This window comes from Bubalus bubalis, chromosome 3 (genome assembly GCF_019923935.1).
Source record: "Bubalus bubalis isolate 160015118507 breed Murrah chromosome 3, NDDB_SH_1, whole genome shotgun sequence".
NCBI lineage: Eukaryota > Metazoa > Chordata > Mammalia > Artiodactyla > Bovidae > Bubalus > Bubalus bubalis.
In genome coordinates, this window is record NC_059159.1 from 158,805,599 (window position 1) to 158,829,337 (window position 23,739).

General features: G+C 38.4%; 1 protein-coding gene across 2 annotated transcripts in view; it reads left to right on the forward strand.

Annotated features, from left to right (window-relative positions):
• RAD23B (RAD23 homolog B, nucleotide excision repair protein) overlaps window positions 1-23,739 on the forward strand; it is a 45,643-nt gene that overhangs the window by 7,753 nt on the left and 14,151 nt on the right. The window contains exons 1-5 of one of the 2 annotated variants that reach the window (XM_025282187.3): window positions 1,877-1,984; window positions 10,235-10,316; window positions 13,387-13,466; window positions 16,204-16,469; window positions 20,642-20,697. In XM_025282187.3, coding sequence (XP_025137972.1) covers window positions 13,455-13,466; window positions 16,204-16,469; window positions 20,642-20,697 — 334 coding nt within the window. In that variant the 5' untranslated portion in view covers window positions 1,877-1,984; window positions 10,235-10,316; window positions 13,387-13,454. Of the gene's footprint in view, window positions 1-1,876; window positions 1,985-10,234; window positions 10,317-13,386; window positions 13,467-16,203; window positions 16,470-20,641; window positions 20,698-23,739 lie in introns of those variants that run through there. The other variant, XM_006079410.4, reaches the window with a different exon arrangement.

Genomic DNA, 23,739 nt, shown 5'->3' on the forward strand with positions numbered 1-23,739 from the left:
CTTGTATTTGGCTCTCTGACAGCTAATTTTATAGCGGAATGAACTTTATAAACCCTTTAACATTATATATACCTATTCCAGCAGAGGAAGTAGACCAGCTACAAATGACTAATATGTATGCATAGGTCCTCGATGCTTGAGCAGTTGGATAACAGTTGTTGTCTCTCCCTCTGTCCTGTCCTCTGCATGTCTGGTTGTATTAGATGGGTGGCTTTATTTGTCATGTATTAGATCCGTTCTCTGCCTGTATAGGGACTTTAAAATTTATAAGTAACTTGGGAATTTCTGCTTTACTGTCTTCAAAGTCTGTGTCTGTTTTGATCTTGATGAGACCATACTGTTAGGAATGTATTTATAATATTGTAGAATAGATTAAACTGGCATAAATAGATAGGCTTTTTTAATTTTTTTTAAAAAAAAGACAAAAAGAAAAGACATTAGTAGCTGCTGTTGGTTACCAGGGGCTTCCCTGGTGGCTCTGACAGTAAAAAGTCTGCCTGCAATGCTGGAGACGCAGACTGGGAAGATTCCCCTGGAGAAGGGAATGGCTGCCCACTGCAGTATTCTTGCTGGAGAATTCCACGGACAGAGGAGCCTGGAGGGCTATAATCCAACAGCTTTCCGTTGTAGAGTTGAACACAACTGAGCGACTAACACTTTGAGTACTTTGGCTTTAGGAGCCTAATTATCATAGTTTCTGTTGGGGGAGAATGGATTATGAATTTCAAATTATACTTAAAATAGTAACTTTTAGATCGTAACCCTAATTTGAAAATTAGGGTTACTGCCTTTGTTTACTGTTATCCACACATTGTTAATACTGTAATCTGAATTATTTTTTCAGTTAAAAAAAAAAAATTGTACCACATTTTTTCTTTCCTTTGGTCCAGTGGGAAGAAGTTTCCTGCTGCATTAATGTCAGCTGACATCTTCATAATCAGTTCTGTTTTTAGAATTACCTGAAACCCGCTTTGTGGGAAGGATTCAGGAAATACTCTCGGGTGCCTGCACTAGTCTCCCAAATGGAAGGATACCACCCAGGGAACCAAAAAGGAAAAGTTTTGCCCATAGTGTAAATGTATGAAATCCTTTTGTAAACATATTTTGCTTTAGGTCTCTGTTTCCTTTTGCTAATGGAGGCTTCACTGGTGGCTCAGATGGTAAAGAATCTGCCTGCAATGTGGGAGACCCAGGTTCGATCCCTGGATTGGGAAGATACCCTGGAGAAGGGAATGGCAACCCATTCCAGTACTCTTTTCTGAGAATTCCATGGACAGAGGAGCCTGGCAGGCTACAGTTCATGGGGTTGCAAAGAGCCAGACTCGACTAAGTGACTAACACATACATAATGGTTAATGGCTAAAACTTACTTGCTGTTACTAATTTTTAATTTGCTAGGCTATGTAGTGTTCAAACTATCCAGAATTTTCAGCTTTAATGAGATCTCATAAATTGCAGTGTATTCTTGTATAATATTAGTAATGGTTGGAAGAGGGTACCAGGAGGTGTTTTTTCTTTTAAACTACTTACATTTCCCCTCATTACTAAAAACAATCGAGACTTGTTATAGTAAGTAAAGTGTATAAAGAGCAAAAGGCTTTAGGCCCCTGGTCTAAGTAACCACTGTTGAATTCTGTATATGCTGCTTGTCTTTTTTTTTTTTTTTTTTTTTTTTTTTTTTCAGAAAAATGTGTGCGTATAATACATAAAAACAACAACACTATGTATTTAAAAATCCATTGCTTTTGTCCTTAAGGTGAAGGTGAAGACGCTCAGTCGTGTCTGACTCTCTGCGACCCTGTGGACTGTAGCCTACAAGGCTTCTCCGTCCATGGGATTCTCAAGGCAAGAATACTGGAGTGGTTTACCATTTCCTTCTCCAGGGGATCTTCCCTATCCAGGGATCGAACCCGGTCTCCCGCATTGGAGGCAGACGCTTTAACCTCTGAGCCACCAGAGAAGCCCTTTGTCCTTAAAGATAATTGTAAATATTCCTTCCAGTCATTTTAATGTACATGCATTCTGTTAATTTCTCTATATAGTCACTGTTCTTATTGAATTGTATAACAATACAGCTGTATGCATGAGCAATAATGTATTTTACCATTTCACCGTTGATGGATATTTAGGGTTGTTTGCAGTATTACAATAAGTAGTGTACTGCACATATTTTATTCATGTATCTTTGAAGTATTTCTGTGAACATCCCTTTAGTATTGATTCTTAGAGGTGGAATTTTTGGGTCAAAGGATGGCAGATTGCCTCAAAAATGCTTGCATCAGTGTTCACAAATCTCAACAGTATTTGTTGTTTTCAAATACTAAGTCTGTCTGAATAACCAGCCAGGATTCAAATAGAGATCTAACACAGAGTAAATGAGTTAAATATTGTGAGGCTCTTTGTACACTGCCTGACACGTGGTAAGTACGTAGCACCCATGAACTAAGTGATGTGTAGGAAGACTGACTTGTAAAATGTTATACTACTATGGAGATAAGATTTAAAAGACATTACTTTTATATCTGAAACATACAACTTAAATTCGTGGAAATAACTACTTTTAATGGTGGTTGGCCTGAACTAAGATAGTGTCATGGGATACAATATAGTGTTCACATTGGAAAGTAGTTAGATGATAAGTTGGAACCACTGGATTTAATGTGAGGAATATTGGAGAAGTGAGAGATAGCTACCTCAGAACAGAATGGGATGAAAAGGATAACTGATCTGCTTTTGTGTTGGCCTTTTTCAGTAAACTATTATGATTGTCTCCTTTTGGGTAAAACGATGTTAGCTATGTCTAGTAGGTGTTGAGTATGTTTTTCTTTTAAAATGCACAGTTTCATAAAAGAGAAGTATGTGGCTAGGAAAAAAAACTAGATTTATTGAGTCTTAACCATATTCTGTCTCTAATCAGTGGTAAACTAACATCCTTTATCTAGGGGGAAATAAGCAGCAAAATGAATATCCCTGCTTCAGCCAGGAGAAACTTGTTGTTTACTCTGATCGTAGTGCTTAGTATTAGGCCCATCCTTTTGAGATAACTTACTGGAAGCATTGACACGGGGCTCAGCACAGTTCAGTGCAGTCGCTCAGTCATGTCTTAACTCTTTATGACCCCATGGACTGCAGCATGCCAGGCTTTCCTGTCCTTCACTGACTCCCAGAGCTTGCTCAAACTCCTGGCCATCAAGTTGGTGATGCCATCCAACCATCTCTTCCTCTGTTGTCCCCTTCTCCTGCCTTCTCTTTCCCAGCATCAGGGTCTTTCCCAATGAGTCAGTTCTTTGCATCAGGTGGCCAAAGTATTGGAGCTTCAATTTCAGCATCAGTCCTTTCAGTGAATCTTTAGGACTGCTTTCTTTTAGGATGGACTGCTTTGCTTTGCTTTCTTTGCACTCCAAGGGACTTTCAAGAGTCTTTTCCAACACCACAGTTCAAAAGCATCAATTCTTCAGCACTCAGCTTTCTTAATGGTCCCACTTTCACATTCATACATGACTGTTGGAAAAACCTTTGCATTGACTAAATGGACCTTTGTTGGCAAAGTAATGTCTCTGCTTTTTAATATTCTGTCTAGGTAGATCATAGCTTTTCTTTCAAGGAGCAAGTGTCTATTGATTTCATGGCTGCAGTCACCATCTGCAGTGATTTTGGACCCAAGACAACTCCAGTCTCTTCAACTCTTCCCATTGTCTCCCCATCTATTTGCCATGAAGTGATGGGACCGGATGCCATGATCTTAGTTTTTTGAATGTTGGCTTTTAAGCCAGCTTTTTCACTCTTCCTCTTTCACTTTCATCAAGAGGCTCTTTATTTCCTCTTCACTTTCTGCCTTAAGAGTGGTGTCGCCTGCATATCTGAGGTTATTGATATTTCTCCTGGCAGTCTTGATTCCAGCTTGTACTTTATCCAACCCAACATTTTGCACAATGTACTCTGCATATCAGTTAAATAAACAGAGTGAAAATATACAGCCTTGCCATACTTCTTTTCCTATTTGGAACCAGTCTGTTGTTCCATGTCCAGTTCTAACTGTTGCCTCTTGACCTGCACACAGATTTTTCAGGAGGCAGGTAAGGTGGTCTGGTATTCCCATCTCTTGAAGAATTTTCCACATTTTGTTGTGATCCACACAGTCAAAGGCTTTAGTGTAGTCAGTGAAGCAGAAGTAGATGTTTTTCTGGAATTCTCTTGCTTTTTCTATGATCTGATGGATGTTGGATCCATTAATTTGATCTCTGGTTCCTCTGCCTTTTCTAAATCCAGCTTGAGCATCTGGAAGTTCACGGTTCCCATACTGTTGAAGCTTGGCTTGGAGAATTTTGAACATTACTTTACTAGTGTGTGAGATGAGTGCAATTGTGTGGTAGTTTGAGCATTCTTTGGCATTGCCTTTCTTTGGGATTGGAATGAAAACTGACCTTTTCCAGTCCTGTGGCTACTGCTGAGTTTTCCAAATTTGCTGACATATTGAGTGCAGCACTTTCACAGCATCATCTTTTAGGATTTGAAATAGCTCAGTTGGAATTCTGTCACCTCCACTGGCTTTGTTCATAATGATTCTTCCTAAGGCCCACTTGACTTCGCATTCCAGGATATCTGGCTCTAGGTGAGTGATCACACCATCGTGATTATCTGGGTCATGATGATTTTTTTGTATAGTTCTTCTGTGTATTCTTGCCACCTCTTCTTAATATCTTCTGCTTCTGTTAAGTCCATACCATTTCTGTCCTTTATTGAGCCCATCTTTGCGTGAAATGTTCCCTTGGTATCTCTGATTTTCTTGAAGAGTTCTCAAGTCTCTCCCATTCTGTTCTCTATTTCTTTTCATTGATCACTGCGGAAGGTTTTCTTATCTCTCCTTGCTATTCTTTAGAACTCTGCATTCAGATGGATATATCTTTCCTTTTCTCCTTTGCCTTTTGCTTCTCTCCTTTTCTCAGCTATTTGTAAGGCCTCCTCAGACATTTTGCCTTTTTGAATTTCTTTTTCTTGGGGATGGTTTTAATCACAAGCCTCCTGTACAATGTTGCGATCCTCTGTCCATAGTTCTTCAGGCACCCTATCAGATCTAATCCCTTGAATCTGTCACTTCCACTGTATAATCATAAGGAAATTGATTTAGGTCATACCTGAACGGTCTAGTGGTTTTCCCTATTTTCTTCAATCTAAGTCTGAATTTTGCAATAAGAAGTTCATGATCTGAGCCACAGTCAGCTCCTGATCTTGTTTTTTGCTGACTGTATAGAGCTTCTCCATCTTCAGTTACAAGGAATATAATCCATCTGGTTTCGACATTGACCATCTGGTGATGTCCATGTGTAGAGTCGTCTCTTGTGTTGTTGGAAGAGGGTGTTTGCTATGACCAGTGCATTCTCTGGGCAAAACTCTGTTAGCCTTTGCCCTGCTTCATTTTGTACTCCAAGGCCAAACTTGCTTGTTACTCCCTGTATTAGTCTTTCTATTTATGCATTCCAGTCCCCTGTGATGAAAAGAACACCTTTTTTTGGTGTTAGTTTTGGAAGGTCTTATAGGTCTTCATAGAACCGTTCCACTTCCTCTTCTTCAGCATTAGGGGTTGGGTCATAGACTTGGATTACTGTGATAGTGAATAGTTTGCCTTGGAAATGAACAGAGATCACTCTGTCGTTTTTGAGGTTGCACTCAAGTACTGCATTTTGGACTCTTTTGTTGACTGTGTTAGAGAAGTTGTAACTACATTGGCTGCTGGACATAACCTTTCCCAGAGAAGCCATGTGCAAGAGTTGCTACCTTTTCCTCCTTCACGACATCTGAAAAGAAGGCTTTTCTGTATAAGCTGTTTCAAAATGGTGCTCAGCTTGATTGGGTTATAGAAGACTTAAAGTAGTCTAGAAACCATCCTTCAGCAAATACATTCTGGTTGAAATGCCTATAGGATATCCAGTGAAGATTTCTAGTAGAGTTGGATATGCAAAACTGAAGGTCAAGGGAGAACTGGGCTAGAGATACAGGTGACATCCGATTGGTCCTTAAAACTAGAAGTAGATGAGGTAGATTATCCTGGAAGAGTGTGTAAAAGAAAATTCAGTCAAAAGCACAGCCTTGAGTAACACTTAAAGGTCTGGGCAAGGGAGGGGATTTCAGAATGAAGGGAACAGAGGTAGGAGGAAACCTGGAGGAGTTGAGTGTTACGGAATCCAAGGTAAGACAGTGTGAAAGGGCGAAATGGGTCGGTGCTGGCAGCTGTGGCAGAGGGCAAGGAATACTGTAGAGAAGGATTAAGACGTGTTGGGTGCTGATGCTGCTAAATTCAGGGGTACTGGGGAGGGCCACCTTACTGTCATTGTAGGAGTAGCGCTGCTGCAGAAAATAGGCAGCAAAATGAGAACGAAGTCCATGCTTCAGTTTATCCGCATTGTATTGCGCTCTTGAGTAAGAAGTATGCAGTTGTGAGTAAGTAAAAGCAATGTGTAGTTAACTTTTTTGAAAATTGCTTGAGTCTAAGGGGAGGAGAGTGTAACTAGCAGGGGACAGATTGGGGGAGGGGGTTGTTTTTAAGAGGATAGAGAATTAGGTCTGTGTAAATGTGAATGGAAATGAACTGGCCTTGAGGGAGAGGTTGAAAATAAAAGTGGATGAGGGGATAGGAAACATAATGAATCTAGCAAGGTACTGGAGAATACCGGAGGGACAACAGGAATTAGATTTGAAGAGAGGGATACCTTTCATTTAGTAGAGAAGAAAACGGAGATTAGGTGAATGGATGGAAAAAAACCCCATGTGTCAGTTTGGAAACAGCGAGTTGAGAGTGTGAGCTCCTGGGGTGTTGTCTTGAATGTGTCTTGAATGAAATAGGATTCAAGTGGTCATCTGCGGGGAGGGGGCAAGTGTCGGGAATCAGATTTAGAGGAGAGTATGGATTTGAAACACAACGTCGTGGAGGATGGAAGAGAGGGTTAACCAGGGGAACAGAAGGATTGGGGATGTCTTTCCTTTTCTTCAGTAACATTTAGAAGACGGTGAATGTGGATAGGTAGCTGGTTAGGTATTAAAGGTGAGATTTGTTAGCTAAGTAACGTAGAAGTGTATGACACCACAGAGTGGTTGAAGTCAATTTTGAGTACTGAAAACTTCAGCTGCGTTGGCCCACATGTGGAAATGTGCCTGGCAGGAGCAGTAGGAAGACAAGTGTGTCATGTTAGGAAGTGACAGAAGCAGTGGCATTATTGTCTAAGCTGAACAGAGCTGGAATGAAAGGAGAGGCTCAAGGGACCAGAGTCGTAATGAAGTGCAAGACCAGGTGTGGTGAGCAGTTACTGAGAGAGTTGATGGGAAGAGATTAGCACTTTTATTATGATTTTGAAGAGCATTTTGGGGATGATGAGATTCAACCTGTGTTCTAAATGGCTGTGAGTAGATGACTTAAATGGATTGGAAGTGAAGATCATTGGGTTGAGGTAAAGGAATAATGCCAGAAGCTTGAATGGGTCAGTGAACCTGGTTCCAAAGTCTAGCTCTGTTTTCTTTGATGCATGACCCAAAGTGGTATTGCCAGGTTGAATCTACACAGGCACTCCCACACACCCTCTGCCAAAATACTGAGACATTTTGGCATATTGTCCACAAAACATTATATCATTTGATACTCTCATTCTGAAAGTTTATCCCTCTCTTCACACTTAACACCAAAAATTATTCAAGACAATCTTTTCCAGTGTGACCATTATTGGATTAATGATAATCTGACATTAAAATTTGTGCTTCTGGTAATTAATGAGGTTCAGCTTTTCTTTTTATTGGGTGTATAGTTGTGAATTGCCTGCCTTGTCATTTGTGCATTTTTCTATTGCTATGGGAACCATTTTCTACTATTTCTCTTAATTTGTTTTATGTGCATTTTCCTTTCGGTATGTGTCTTGTTATTTCTGTTTGAATTACATGCTTCAGTTCAGTTCAGTTCAGTCGCTCAGCCGTGTCTGACTCTTTGCGACCCCATGAACCACAGCACACCAGGCCTCCTTGTCCATCACCAACTCCCGGAGTCTACCCAAACCCATGTCCATTGAGTCAGTGATGCCATCCAGCCATCTTATCCTCTGTCATCCCCTTCTCCTCCTACCCTCAGTCTTTCCCAGCATCAGGGCTTTTCAAATGAGTCAGCTCTTTACATCAGGTGGCCAAAGTATTGGAGTTTCAGCTTCAACATCAGTCCTTCCAATGAACACCCAGGACTGATCTCCTTTAGGATGGACTGGTTGGATCTCCTTGCAGTCCAAGGGACTCTCAAGAGTCTTCTCCAACACCACAGTTCAAAAGCATCAATTCTTCGGCACTCAGCTTTCTTCACAGTCTAACTCTCACATCCATACATGACCACTGGAAAAACCATGACTAAACGGACCTTTATTGGCAAAGTAATGTCTCTGCTCTTTAATATGCTGTCTAGGTTGTTCATAACTTTTCTTGCAAGCAGTAAGCGTCTTTTAATTTCATGGCTGCAATCACCATCTGCAGTGATTACATGCTTAGTTTGTTAATTTTCATTCAATAATAAATGTTTAGTGTTAGTCTGTGATTACTTTTTAAATCACATCATATAGGTATTAATGTATATAGAGTTCTCATTGTTATTTCTTAATATTCTTAATCACAGTTTTGATTTCTTTGAAGCAGTGTTATTTAGTAATAAAATGATTGGAAGGGTGTTTTGTTGTCGTTTGCCCTACTTTCCCTCTTGTACTCATATATATTTAGTGGTTGAGATTCTTGTGACTGGTTTCCACTTTGGGAAATAACAGAATAGCAGTGATGCTACTGACCCACTTCAGGAAGATGATAAGTATAGCAAGGATGATTTATGTGACATTTGCAAAATACTCTGCTCTAAAGCTTGGAGTCAGAAGATCTGGGTCTGGATTTCAGCTGCTGCTTTTGCCAAGTCACTTCAGTCGTGTCCGACTCTGTGCGACCCCATAGACGGCAGCCCACCAGGCTCCCCCATCCCTGGGAGTCTCCAGGCAAGAACACTGGAGTGGGTTGCCATTTCCTTCTCCAATGCATGAAAGGGAAAAGTGAAAGTGAAGTCTTTCAGTCGTGTCTGACTCTTAGCGACCCCATGGACTGCAGCCCACCAGGCTCCTCCGTTCATGGGAGTTTCCAGGCAAGAGTATTGGAGTGGGGTGCCATTTCCTTCTCCAGTGCATGAAAGTGAGAAGTGAAAGTGAAGTCGTGTCTGACTCTTCGCGACCCCATGGACTGCAGCCTACCAGGCTCCTCCGTCCACTGCTTACATTACAGTAACAGTGTGATTTGGGGAGGAGCCCTCCCTTTTGTATCCATGACAGTTTTCCACGTAAAGCTTAGAACTATCAACTTGTACAATTTTCAGAAGTATTCTGGGAATTGGAAGAAATGACATTTTCCCCCTTGATTCTTGGGCATTAAGTGAAATTTAGTTTTATGATGTCTCTCTTTTTTTAACTTCTATGCCACCCTACTTAGGAAATAGTTTACATTTGTTTTCTGAGTACTTTATGATGAACCTGTTGTCATGTAATTTTAGAGATAGAAAACCATAAATATCATCCGTTCCAGTCCCTCTTTATAGATGAGACTGATGCTGAGAAAAACTGAGCAACTTGTTCGAGATCAGTTAAGTAATACAGTGGTTCTCAACCTTGGCCAAACTTTGAAATCATCTGTGAAGCTTTTACAAAATAATGATGTCCAGACCCACACTCAGAAATTATGTTTTAATTGGTCTTTATAGAGCTCCCACAGGTGATTATAATGAAACATTAGCCACTTTTAAGGTAAATAATTTGCTTTTTGACATTCACATTTAACTTACTTTTTATCATTGTAGACAAGACCACCTTATTTCTTAAACCTTTTAGATTAGAGAGCTTTTCTTTACTTTCCTACTCTGTGGGAAATAAACCCATAAACTTTATAATGAGAATCATAGTTTCTGCTTTTGAAACATTTATTTTGAATAGATTTTTAAAGTCAATTAAAGTCTTTTAAGGAAAAAAAACCTGTGTAACAGATGGTAAAACAGTTTATACTTAACCATATCTAATAGTATGGGTTATCAATAGAATTTTTTAAAATAATATTATGAAGACATGATCTTTTAAGTTTTTGGAATCAATAATATGTATAAAATTTTTATGTTGCATCACTTGTTCAGATTCTGGATTTTCCTTTGTTTATATTTTTTTCAAATATTTTAAAATTTTTCCCATAGGTGAGAGCACTGAAAGAGAAGATTGAATCTGAAAAGGGTAAAGATGCCTTTCCTGTAGCAGGTCAAAAGTTAATTTATGCAGGTATGAATTAAGTACTGAAATTAACATGCCATTTTCATGTGTACTGTGATATCTTTTAGTTTTAGAAATTGCCATCTTAAGAATTGTAGCATATAGAAATTGATTGTCAGAAACACTGTAGAGATAAAAGCAGAGAATGAACAGTCATTTGAATGTTCTTTTATTAATATTCAGTCCTCTATTTTTCACATTTGCTTTATGTATTTCTCCATCCAGTAATGTTAGTTTTGCTTGTTAGTTTTTTCTTCTGTAAGCATTGTGTAACTGGCTGTATTTGTTTTGCTTTGTTTTTTGAATTAAAAAATGTTATTGGATTACTTTGTGTGACATTGTTTAAGTGTAAAGTATACAAAGTGTTAACTCTGATACATATTGTAATATGATTGCTGTTGTAGTGATATCTACCACATTACAGAATTAACAATATTATTGTCTGTATTCATTATACTGTGCATTAGATCTTTATGGCTTATTTAATACTCATTACACGTTTGTACTCTTAAACACGATCACTCTTATCTCCCCCATGCCCCAAACCCTTGGTAACTACCAAGGTAAAATAACTTTTTTTTTAAAGTTCAGAGTTTTAAATTCCACATACATTTCCACATATAAGTGATATCATACTGTGCTTGACTTATCTTGCTTGGCATAATGTTCACAAGGTCCATTCATGTTGTTGCAGATAGGAAGTTGCTGTCTTTCTCATGGTTGAATAATATTGTATATACCCAAAGAAGTGAAAAACGGGATTTTGCCAAGACATATACACTCCCATGTCTATAGCAGCACTATTCGCAATAGCTAAGATACGGAAACAATCCAAAATGGCCATCAAGGGATGAATGAATAAAAAAGACGTAACTCATACACACAATGGGTCATACAGTAGATCTGTTTTTAATTTTTTAAGGAACCTCCATATTCTCCATAGTGGTTGGACCAATTTACATTCCCACCAACAGTGTGTAAAGATTCTTTTTTCACCATAACCTCACCAGCCCCTCTTGTCTCCTTCATCAAGCTATTCTAACAGATGTAAGGTAGTATCTTGCTTTGGTTTACATTTCCCTGATGCTTAGTGATGTTGAGCATCTTTTCATCTGTCTCTTGACTATTTCCACATCCTCTTTGGAGAAATGTTGATTTATATTTAATCTGCCAGTTTTTAAACAGATTTTTTTTTTTTGTTATTAAGTTCCTTATGTATTTTGGATATTAGCCACATAACTGACATGGTTTTTGAAATTTTTCTCCCATTCTGTAGAATTCTTTTCATTTTGTTAATTGTTTATTTTGCTATGCAGAAGCTTTTGAGTTTGATGTAGTCCATTTGTTGAATTTTGTGTGTGTGTGCTTTCTTCGTGATTCCCAAAAAATTGTTGGTAAAGCCACAATTGCTGGCTTTTTTCCTTATGTTTTCTTTCAGGAGTTTTATGGTAACAGTCCTTATGTTTCAAGTTAATCATTGTGAGTGGTACGAGATAGGGGTCCAGTTTTATTGTTCTGCATGTGTTTTCTTTAGTTTTCCCATCAAACTGAGCACCTTTTGTAATCTGTTGAAATGTTGTTTTATTTTTCGTCTATGGTAGGTCTTGGTTGTGTGCGTGGGCTTCCTCTGGTTGTCGGGAGCAGGGGCTGCTCCTCGTGGTGTGTGGGCGTCTCGCCGCAGTGGCTTCTCTCGTTGTGGAGCACAGACTTCAGGCTCAGGGGCCTCAGCAGTTGCAGCGCTTGAGCTCAGTAGTCGCAGCTCGCAGGCTTAGTTGCTCCGTGGCATGTCAGGTCATCTGGGACCAGGGATCAACCCAGTGTCCCTTGCACTGAAAAGTGGATTCTTAACCACTGGACCACCATGGAAGCCACAAGTTTATCTGTTTTTAAATAAAATGCCAAAATTGACTGAAGAATATAGAAAACCTTATGTCAAAAGACACTACAATAAATGACAGGGGAAAAAAAAGATTATTATTCAGATTATATGAAGAGCTCTTGACAAATCAGTAGGGAAAAGGATGACCCAATTAAAAAGCAACAAAGGATATGAATAGGAAGTTGCAAATTAACTAGCCTCACTGGTAACCAGGAAGATGTATGTTAAAAATAGATTTAATAGGTGAATTTTATGGAGAAAATTCTTATCTGTGTTATTTAGAAGAAATACTGAGCACTTTGAGTGCGGATGTCAGTAAGATGGATCTTGACTTACCCCTGGATTCTTGTCTGTTTTTGGATAGAGATTTTGTAGTACTTTCTTAACTGAGGTAGTTTAGAGGAAACACCAGCCCTGTGATGAGGACTCAGAAGCCTGAAGAGGCATGGGTAGTTGGTGGCAGATATAAAACTAGAATTTCTGGTTCCTACTCTTGGCTGTTTTTTTCATTCCTATGCAGACAAAGACACTATTCCCTTTTGTCTTAATGCTTGCAGCTTTTAAGTCAATAACTTTAAAAATGGAAAACTAATTTCAAGGAAAAGGAAGCCTGAAGGAATTGTGACCTTACATCTGTCATTCTGCATGACTGAAGTCATACAGTCCATGTGGCTTACTCAGTTCTGTATCTTGACATTTCTGTGTCCCAAGTCATTATGAGTATCTTACTTTTTATGGCAGTGAAACATTTCTGTGTTGCAGGTATCCAGTATTTGTGGGAGTAAGGAGTACTTTTCTCCCTCCATCAAGAAGGTTTATAGGTTATTCCCAGTCCGGGTTGGGGGTGGCTCTTTGAGCGTCTCAAAATTGAATTTTATTTGTTTTCATGATCTCCCATTTCTCAGGACCTAGTTAATATCTCCTTACCCAGCAAGTCTTTTTTTTTAATTACAAATAATTTTTAAGAAGTGCTTGGGATTCAGTTATCTACAGACAATGTATGTGTTTGCTGTCTTTTAGTCAGGTGCTCATGTCTTTTTAACTAATCTTGTATCCATTTATGTATATCTTGGCTGATTGGTTAATGTTTTTCTTTGGGGAAAGTTTTAATTGATAAAATTAATGTTTATGATTGTTTTAACCTCAGTGTAAGACAGTTTATGGTGCCTTTAATAATATGTTTTTTTCTTAATGTACTAGGCAAAATCCTAAATGATGATACTGCTCTAAAAGAATATAAAATTGATGAGAAAAACTTCGTGGTAGTTATGGTGACAAAAGTAAGTTTCAGCCTCCTTGTATATATCTTTATCCATGTGAGTTTAAAAAAAAAATCCCAAGTCTTTCTTTACACTTACTTTTTAAGTGAAAACAGTATATATACATCCATAGTGGCATGCACTTAATAGTTATTAAGTGTGTTAACAGTTTGCTTTGAGTCAACCATAACATTAATAGTTTTATGTACTTGTAGTTTGAGCATAATTTTAAATATGTTGATACATGTGAAATGTCCTGTTAAACATCATTAGGTATTGTTGGATTAGTAAAATCACAAAATATGTAATTAGAGAATGTGATTTTTCAAATGTTTCGTATTTTATAGTTTTTATTAAGAATGCCTTAAAAGGACTTGGCTAAATGATGTACTAAATCTAACAAATGCCTCAAGGCCAAAAAGGCATATAGACTAAAAATTTCAGTGATATTTTTTAGTCAATGAGATAGAGGGAAAGACAGAAAGATAAATATGCAGTAGAGTGTTAAGACAATAGAGGAATGGTGGTACTTATGACGCTCATTTTTAAGATTGAATTATGATCTAAATTCTGAGCTCCTAATAATCTAGGAATAATGTTACTTGTAAGCACCCAAACTAAATTTAAATAGGTAATTGAAAACCAGTTTGTCAAAGACTTTTTAAATCTCAAAGGAATATATGCAGTAGAAAATAAGAGTTGAACAAACTAATTTTGTAGTAAGAAACAAAAAACAGCTAAACATTTCATATGTATTGGGGTTAATTTTTAAAATATTTTGTTATATATATTTAAGCACTTAATTATTAAAATATTAAACATTAAATACAGATTAACAGAATCATATGAAGAAACTTTGTCTCAACTAGTTTTTTCGAAAATTGATAAAATGCACAACATAAAATGTACAAACTTAATCATCTTTAAGTGCATGGCTCCTTGGCATTAACTACATTCACATTGTTATGTAGCCATCACCACCATCCATCTCTAAAACTTTTTTCATTTTCCCAAACTGAAACTCTGTACCTGTTAAAGAGTGAATAGCCATGCCGTGCCCCAGCCGGACACCACTGTTAGCTTTTCTGTCTGTGTATTTGACTGCACCTTATACCTCATATAAGTGGAGTCATACTGTATTTTTCCTTTTGTGATTCCTTTTGTGACTTGTTTATTAATATTTTCCTTCATAAAATGTCTTCAAGGTTTGTCCGTATTATAGCATGTGTCAGAATTTGTCCTTTTTAGGGCTGAATAATATTCCCTTATTTAATTTTATCATACATAGTATGTCTGGTAGCCACAGACATTTGGGTATGTATTTGTTATGGTTTTATTTCCTTTAGTATTATGGTAACCTTGACTGTTAAGAGCATAACTAAGTAAGCAGGCTGCGTCTCAGAATAGGTGCATGCGTTTGAAAAACAGCTACTTGGAGCCAAGCAGATTCTTATTTTACATAGGCCAGCTTTTAGAAGGGGAAGAAGACTGCTACAGTTAAACATTTTGGAAGCAGTGAGAAATTCCCTTATTACAAAGAAGAGAGAAAAAACTATTAATATCAAAAGTTAAGCAGAGGACCTTTGAAAAGCAGATGGGTTTGGTACTATTTAGAGTGAGGTTTGAAAAGCTGTTTGTGGCAACAGAGACCTTGAGGACATGGTATATTATAGTATTATATTAATCACTATACATATATAATATATATATAACATATATATAATCAGTATTATATTGATCTTAAGGGAAATAGTAAATGGACATAATGCATTTAAATTACATTCTTATCTACTTGGAGTTATAGAACATTAATCATTTGCAGGAAATTACATTGGCAATAAAAATCACAGAGCCAAATTCAAGACTCTTAATATAGGTAAAGGAGGGATGCTACATCCCATCCCCCTACCTGCACAAGACATTTTTTTCCAATACACTCTATACTAGCTCAGTTAGAATAAGACACAGATCCACTCATTTACAGTTTGTTCCTTTTTACCTTAGGAAAGTTATGAACTAAGTAGGTCGTGAGCATTGATAGGCCTTCAGAGAAAGATAAAACTCATATAGTGTGATTTTTATACATAAGTAACTGCGTTTTGCTTGGTGGGAATGCTTATGGCTCTGATTTTAGTTCAGAAAGTGCTGAGCGTGCAGTTATAACATTACTTGGCCTCTGTTTAACTATATATACATCTCAGAAGTAATGTTAGTCTCTTTGTACTTAAACCCATTGGCTTCTGGTCAACATTGGGATTTTTTTCCCTCTTCTAAAATACAGCAGATTATCTGGCATGTTCATTAATCATACTTCTGTGTATACTTTAATTTCAAGGAAGTTATTTTCATAATGCTTTCAAATGACGATAAATACTTGGAAGTTGTAACCAAGAAACTTCAGTTATGAAGTTTGGGGGGTGAATTATGTGTTTCTTTTATTTATTTTTTTGGATACACACATGCTTTATGTTTTAAAATATTTGCTTTTTCGATTCTTTTTCATAATGATCCTAAGACTGAAATCATTGGCTAGAACTGAGATTAGTAGTTGATATATATATGCTCTTAGCAGCTTTGAATGTGTAACATAAATAATGATTCAGATTGCTGCTGTTGATCGCTCATTATGTCACCTTACAAAATTGCTTTCAATCTAAAAATTTGTATTAGTATTGTTATGTTTGTTTATAGCATCCAGAGGTCAGATAATAATGTAGTATTTTGTCGTAATGCATGACTTTCTTTGTAATGTGTTTAGCCGAAAGCGGTGACAACACCAGCGCCAGCCACGACTCAGCAGTCAAGTTCCGCCGCCGCCGCGGTTAGTTCCTCCACAGCGCCAGCTGTGGCGCAGGCCCCAGCCCCTGCCCCCACTTCGGCTCCCACTCCCACACCTGCGTCTGTCACTCCAGCATCGACGACAGCGTCTTCTGAGCCTGCACCCGCTAGCGCAGCGAAGCAGGAGAAGCCTGCGGAGAGGCCAGCGGAAACCCCAGTGGCCACCACCCCAACGTCAACCGACAGGTAAGAGCGGGGCTCCAGGAAATTGCATAGGCGTGTGTTCATAACAGGTACTTCGTGCATGTATTTATTTTGATTATTGTGTGGATCAAACAAACTTTCTATCTAAACTTTGAACCCTGACTAAAATAGTATGCTTTTTATGTCTGTTTAAATTTCCATAATCTGGATTTTTTTTTTTCTCTCCCAGGGAGAAAGGAAAAAAACTTTTGTATAGAAAAGTTAGGAAATACAAATGATGCAAAAGAATAAGAATCATAAAATAACCTGACAGTATATTATAGCTTGACATACAAACAACTTGACATTGTCCCCCATCATTATTTATTGTATATTATTTTACTATGGTCACATCTGTCAGCTACATCTTTCCATATCAGTAAGTTTTTCCAGTTGCTACATAGTATTGTGTTCAGGTCTGACATTTGTTTGGTCTTAACCTTAGAAAAGAAATTAACATCTTTGGATTTTTCCTCATCTGTAAAGTGTGGATGGCAGTAAAAACTACATATTACAGTGCAAATTCCACTCCTTAATATCTACTGTAGAGAAACCAAACTTGTGCACAGGGCTGTATTGCTTGTAATTGAGGACACATTGGAACTAAGTTAAATTCCGTTAGTAAGAGCATGACTTGACTTGTTATTTGTTCATATTAGAGAACTGTGCTTATTCATATTGAGTGATAGTTGCTTAGTCATGTCCAACTCTTTGCGACCCCATGAATTATAGCCTTCCAGGCTCCTCTGTCCATGGAATTCTCCGTAGTGTGGCAGTAAATAGGCAGCATCAACATCACTGGGAGTTACTTTGAAATTAATTCTTAGGCTCCACCCCAGACCTCTGTAAATCAGAATTCTCGACTTGGGGGTCCTAGAAGTCTTGTTTTTTAACAAGCTCTGCTAGTGAATTCTAGTAGAGTCCCCTAGGGAAATAGTGAAAGAGAAGCCTGGCCTGCTGCAGTCCATGGGGTCTCAAATTGTCAGACACGCCTTGAACGACTAAACAGTAAAACTGGTGAACTCTTAGGCTTCCTAAAGTTTAAGAAACTCTAATATCCAGTACTGTAGCCCAGGTAAAGTATGCAGTATATATGCATATTAAATAAATGTGGTTTCAAGGCTTTGTTAATCGAGTGAAAAGAAGCAGATTGCAGAACAGTAGAGTCAGTAACCATAAACCAAACAAAAACCACATGACAATATTCATTTTTCTGTGGGTTAGCATGTTAATGTGTAGAGAAACAGTAGCAGAGGGACCTCACACTAACTGATAAGATGGTTTCCTCTGGGGAGGGGGAGGAGTGTGGAGGTAGAATCAAGATTTGAGTGGTGGTTAAACGGTATCTCCATGTTATCTGTAAGGTTTAAAAAGAAAAAAAGTGTGCAAAAATAGCACAAATTGTTTTATAAAAGAACATTAATGAAGGGTCTAATTAATTCTGCCAGGTAATAAAATGTATTATGCATGGTCAGTCAGTCAAAGTTCAGTCGTTCAGTTGTGTCCGACTCTTTGCGACCCCATGAATCGCAGCATGCCAGGCCTCCCTGTCCATCACCAATTCCTGGAGTTCACTCAGACTCATGTCCATCGAGTCAGTGATGCCATACAGCCATCTCATCCTCTGTTGTCCCCTTCTCTTGCCCCCAGTCCCTCCCAGCATCAGAGTCTTGTCCAATGAGTCAGCTCGGCATGAGGTGGCCAAAGTACTGGAGTTTCAGCTTTAGCATCATTCCTTCCAAAGAAATCCCAGGGCTGATCTCCTTCAGAATGGACTGGTTGGATCTCCTTGCAGTCCAAGGGACTCTCAAGAGTCTTCTCCAACACCACAGTTCAAAAGCATAAATTCTACAGTGTCAGACTTTATTTTTGGGGGCTCCAAAATCACTGCAGATGGTGACTTCAGCCATGAAACTAAAAGACGCTTACTCCTTGGAAAAAAAGTTATGACCAACCTAGATAGCATGTTGAAAAGCAGAGACATTACTTTGCCAACAAAGGTCCATCTAGTCAAGACTGTGATTTTTCCAGTGGTCACGTATGGATGTGAGAGTTGGACTGTGAAGAAGGCCGAGCGCCTAAGAATTATGCATGGTAGTGATTGCAAATTTAGAATGGCTCTTATTAGAACGGCTACTTGATGAAATAGTAGTCTAGAAACAGACCAATATACATACAGGGACTTAATATGAGATAAAAATAATTTCAGACCACTCTGGGAAATGCTGTTGGGGTAAATGTCTAGTTACCTGGAGGTCATCTTATAAAAATAAGTTTTATGGACTTCCCTTGTGGTTTAGTTGTTACAGCTCTGCAAGCAGCATGGGTTTGATTAACTGGTGGGGGAATAAGATCTCATATGCTGCATGCACAGTGTGGCCCAAAGTAAAAAGAGTAAATAAATTTTAAACAGAGAAAGATTTAATGTAGAAGTGAAATTGTAAACTAGAGGAGAACATGGGAAAAACAATCTTAACACAAAAAAGTCATGAAAGAAATGATTAATAAATTTGAGTACAGAAAGAATTTAAAGATTGGAAACCAAACAGGTTCTTATTAGTTTGGTTTGATCAATTAAATGGAAAGTCATGCCTCTCTGGGAAAAATTGAGGCAGTTGTAGTTCTTCTGACATGCAGTTATTCCAAAGCACAACAGTAAGACACAAGTCAGTATATAGAAACTAGTGGTAGTGGTTGTCTCTGGGTAGGGTCCAGGGCAGGAGAGTTTCTTTCCATATATGTGTGTGTGTATAGTGTTGAATTATAGTTCAAAAACTTCATTTTGAAGTTTTGCCTTCTACACATTAGTTAATGAAGGTACGTTAAAAATTATACCACATGCTGCTGCTGCTGCTGCTGCGTCGCTTCAGTCATGTCCAACTCTGCATCCCCATAGACGGCAGCCCACCAGACTTCCCATCCCTGGGATTCTCCAGGCAAGAACACTGGAGTGGGTTGCCATTTCCTTGTCCAGTGCATGAAAGTGAAAAGTGAAAGTGAAGTCTCTCAGTCGTGTCCGACTCTAGCGACTCCATGGACTGCAGCCTACCAGGCTCCTCCGTCCATGGGATTTTCCAGGCAAAAGTACTGGAGTGGGGTACCAAATGCTAGTTTTACGCTTACCAGTCATGTTGAGTGTTAGGATGTCAGGCACTTTTTGGCAGCAGTAACCCTGCCCACAGAACCTGGGGATACAAGGATACTATAAGTAATTTATGAATTCAAAGTTGGATATTTCCGTTGTCTTGCTGTGCTGTAGGGTTTTCTCAGAACTGAAGTCTACTGAGTTTTGTTTGTAAAATTGGGACACAGGTATATGTGTATATTGTGTCTGTGTATGTTGTAATTTAAATTGCTAACTGCTGTCTTGACCAGTTTTGTGAACCTCATTTTTCTTTGGCCTTCTCTTCCTGGTCTTTCATCATCGTATTCGTGTCTACTTTGTTTTCTAGACTCATCTTCTTCAGTTGCCTAACAAAAACTTAATTCTTTTGTTTTTTTAATATATTTGGGAGATCAGGAGATGCCTCCTCTGCCTTTTTTTTTTTTATATATATATTATTTGGCTGCAGCAATTCTTAGTTGTGGCATGTAGGATCTTGTTCCCTGGCAGGGATCAAACCCAGGCCCCTTACATTGGGAGCATGGAGTCTTGGCCACTGGGCCACCAAGGAAGTCCCATGAAAACTTAGTCCTTTTAAACTGGTTTAAAACTTGGTTATAGCTCGGGTCTGTCCTGCCTCTGCATTTTTTTATGCTATGTTCCTTGCCTGAATACTTTCTTGCAGCTTCTGTTTTCGGAACTTAACTATAAGATCTAAGTGAAATTCTACTATATAAAGACTTCCCAGGCCTTTCCAGCCAAATACAGTTTCTACATGTGCTGTTTATCATGTACAGCTTTTGGTATTTCTTTGACTGTGATTTGACTTACAGATTATTTGTAAGTTATTTAAATGATGGATTTTCAGAACAGAATGAGTATTAAAATTCTTCCCAATCCATAAATGTTATGGATAAAGCTTTGGGTTTTAATCTGGAAGCCTTTTTAAACACTGTAGCCAGACTTATACATTTAATTAAAACCAAGAGTCTGTACAAATTGGACAGCTACTAAGCTTTAAGGTAAATTTTACATACTTTCTGATACATGATTTTCTAAAAACATTTTACAGTACATCAGGTGATTCTTCTCGGTCAAACCTTTTTGAAGATGCAACAAGTGCACTTGGTAAGTATCTACATGGTGAATTACTTTATAAGAGGGAAGAGGCTTCATTTCTCTAGATCATTTTCATGGTTGCTTATAATCAGGTGGTTAAATGATTTAGATAATTCAGTGTTACTGAAGACTTTGTAAATTAATGTTCTATATATTGAATCATTTAAATTGTGCTGTTAAGAGTTAAGCATACTTCTTTCCTTAAAGCAGATATATTTTCCATTTTCCAAATATGGGTTTTAAAATGAAATTTAATCTGTGTACACATTTATTAGGAAGTGTCTTTGAAATGAGTATAAGATGTTACTAAATCTGTCTCACATTTCATCTTTATTCATTCATCTCCAGCCTTTATTCCAGGTTGTAGCCCTGTAGGTCCCCATCTGCATCTTGTTGCTTGTATTGTACTTACAGTGAAAATGCTGTTTTATCCTGACTTTTTACCTGTTGAGTAATGTCTTTCCATCTTCCCTTCACACGTACATCTGTCAGAACCAGTTTGGGTGTTTTGCCCGTTTCCCATTGTAACTGTCCCTGGGTTACAGTTGTAACTGGGTTACGCTGTGACTGCCCTGGGACAGTGCCTGCTGTAGGTGCTTGTTGTCGATGGTTAGCTGGCAGCCCTGCTCCTGCCCTTTGGTACTTTTCTATACCACAGGAAATGGTGGGGAGGTGGAAGACTGGAGCAGGCGGGGGTGCAGCTTCCATCGAGTATGGGCTTCTGGATGCCCTGTTAGCTGCTGCAGCAGCAAGTTCCCAGCAGCAGTATCACGCAAGATACGGGTTGGCCCTCTGACCTAATTGAGCTTGAACTCTATGATGCCCTGATTGCCATGTAAAAAGCACAAGGTGCAAAATAGTTGTTTAATCAACCTAAGATCACCTGGGTGTACCAAACCCGCATTCATACCTGTGAGGACTTTTTTCTGGGATTACCCTGCTACCATACGAGTATGAGTTAAGTGTCTAGTAAGCAGGAAAACAGAAATCACTCTTATTTCAAACAGTAAAAGCTTAATCTTAGGAAATTGTTACACAGGTTCTGGAACAGCTCAAGATTACCCAGGGATGTGTAAAATGCTCTGTAGCCTCAGAGCTGAAACCAGCCTACACTCCCCCCTGATGCTGTTGGAGGCTCTGGCTGTCACTGTTAAGCTTCAGTTGGAATGCGTTGATGCTGCCTGGCAGGAGCCCAGGAATGCACAGCTCTAGTTGCTCCTGCTGTGGTCTCTGGTGGTGATGTCTTACCTTTTACATCTGCATCTCTTAGAACTGCTATTATGATCTCAGGATCCCTTAGCCCTTTAATCTTTAATTTATCCAGTCTTTATGTCGATACCCTGCTTCTTTAAATGTTTCTTCTTTGGCTTCTGTGACGCCTCTCTTTTCTTGAACTGTATCTCTGATTGTTCCTTCCTCAGGCTTCCTGGTTAATTCTTTGTATCTTACCTGGCCCTTAAATGTATGGGTTTTTTCTAGGGTTCTGCTCTAGGTCATTGTTCAAAGTTCAGATCATGGGAATAGTAAATAACCACCCATACACAGTTGACCCGTGAATAACACAGGGGTTAGGGCCATCAACTCTGTGTAGTCAGAAATACATCTATAACTTTACGGTCAGGCCTCTGTCCATGGTTCTGCATCTGCAGATTCAACCAGCCATGGATCATATAGAAGTATGCTAGGAATGCAGTTATCCAATTATTTGTGGACCTACACAGTTAAACCTACATTGTCAGCTGTACTTTTAAGGATTCTCAATGTTAAAATTCCAGTACACATATCCCTCTGACTTCTGAGACTCATTCTTTAAGCTGCCAGCTGGAAAACCTAAAACCTGCATAAACTCCTTAGATTCAAGATTGACAAATTTTTTATTCCTCCATCTGATTCTTCTCTTTTGTTCCTTTCTTGCTTCCATCATCATCCATGCTCTACCAAAGTATTAGCATCAACTTTGACCTCTTCCTCTCTAGACCAATGAGACTAGGAGTCCTACCGATCTCCTTCCTAAAGTCTCTGGAATCTTTGTTTCTACTACCACTTAATTGCCTCAGCTGACGTCCCTCCCTCCCTGATGCTCTAGTATTACTCTGTTAAGTGGTCTATTCCTTGCCACAGTGGAGTTTCTAAAAGGCAGGTCTAATGAGGTCATTGTTCCTTTCACAACACCTCCTATCCTATATGATAAGTTCAGAATTCATTCTTAATCACATTTTCTTCACTATTTCTTCTGTCTCATAAGCTCTGTCTGATGCTGTCCATTGTCCCTAATTTTCCTAGGAGTCATTTCCCTTGTACCTTTAGGATCTAAAATGTACCAAGCCTGCATGTAGACACTTCTATTTGAGTTTTTATAACTTGACTAATTAGGCATGGCATTCAGGATTAGGTGTGGGAACTCTAGGGTCTAGACAGCTTGTGTTTGTGTCTGCACCAGGGCTTAATAGCCATTGATCAAATTGTTAATCTTTCTAATAAGCCTCAGCCTCATAGAATTCTTGTGAGAATTGAGTGAGAAAAACACTGTTAAAATAGTATAGTTCTGATACTCCACAGCACATAATTTTATTATTGATAATGTTTTCTTTATCTGAGAACTAGATTACAGAAAGTATACTGACACTTGAGTGCTTTGTGCTAGAATTGTATCAGTGGGTAATTAGAAGTTTGAAATAGCTTAAGTACTTAATGGAATAGGAAGGGAAAATTCATTAAACAAGATACCAAATGTTGAATTTGCTCAGTGATACTTAGTTTTTTAAGCTATACTTTCATAGCTGTTAGAACTTTATTGAAAATTTTGCTATCAACAAAGTAAAAAGACAACTTATGGAATGGCAAGAAAATACTTGCAGCCATATATATGTATATGATAGGTTAACATCCTTGATGTATAAAGAACTCATACAACTCAATAGTTAAAAAAAAAAAAAAAAAATGGGCAAAGGAATTGAATAGATACTTCTCCAAAGCAGATATACAAAAGTCCAACAGAAATATAAAAAGATGCTCATCATCACTAGGAAAACTTGTTAGGACAAATTGTTA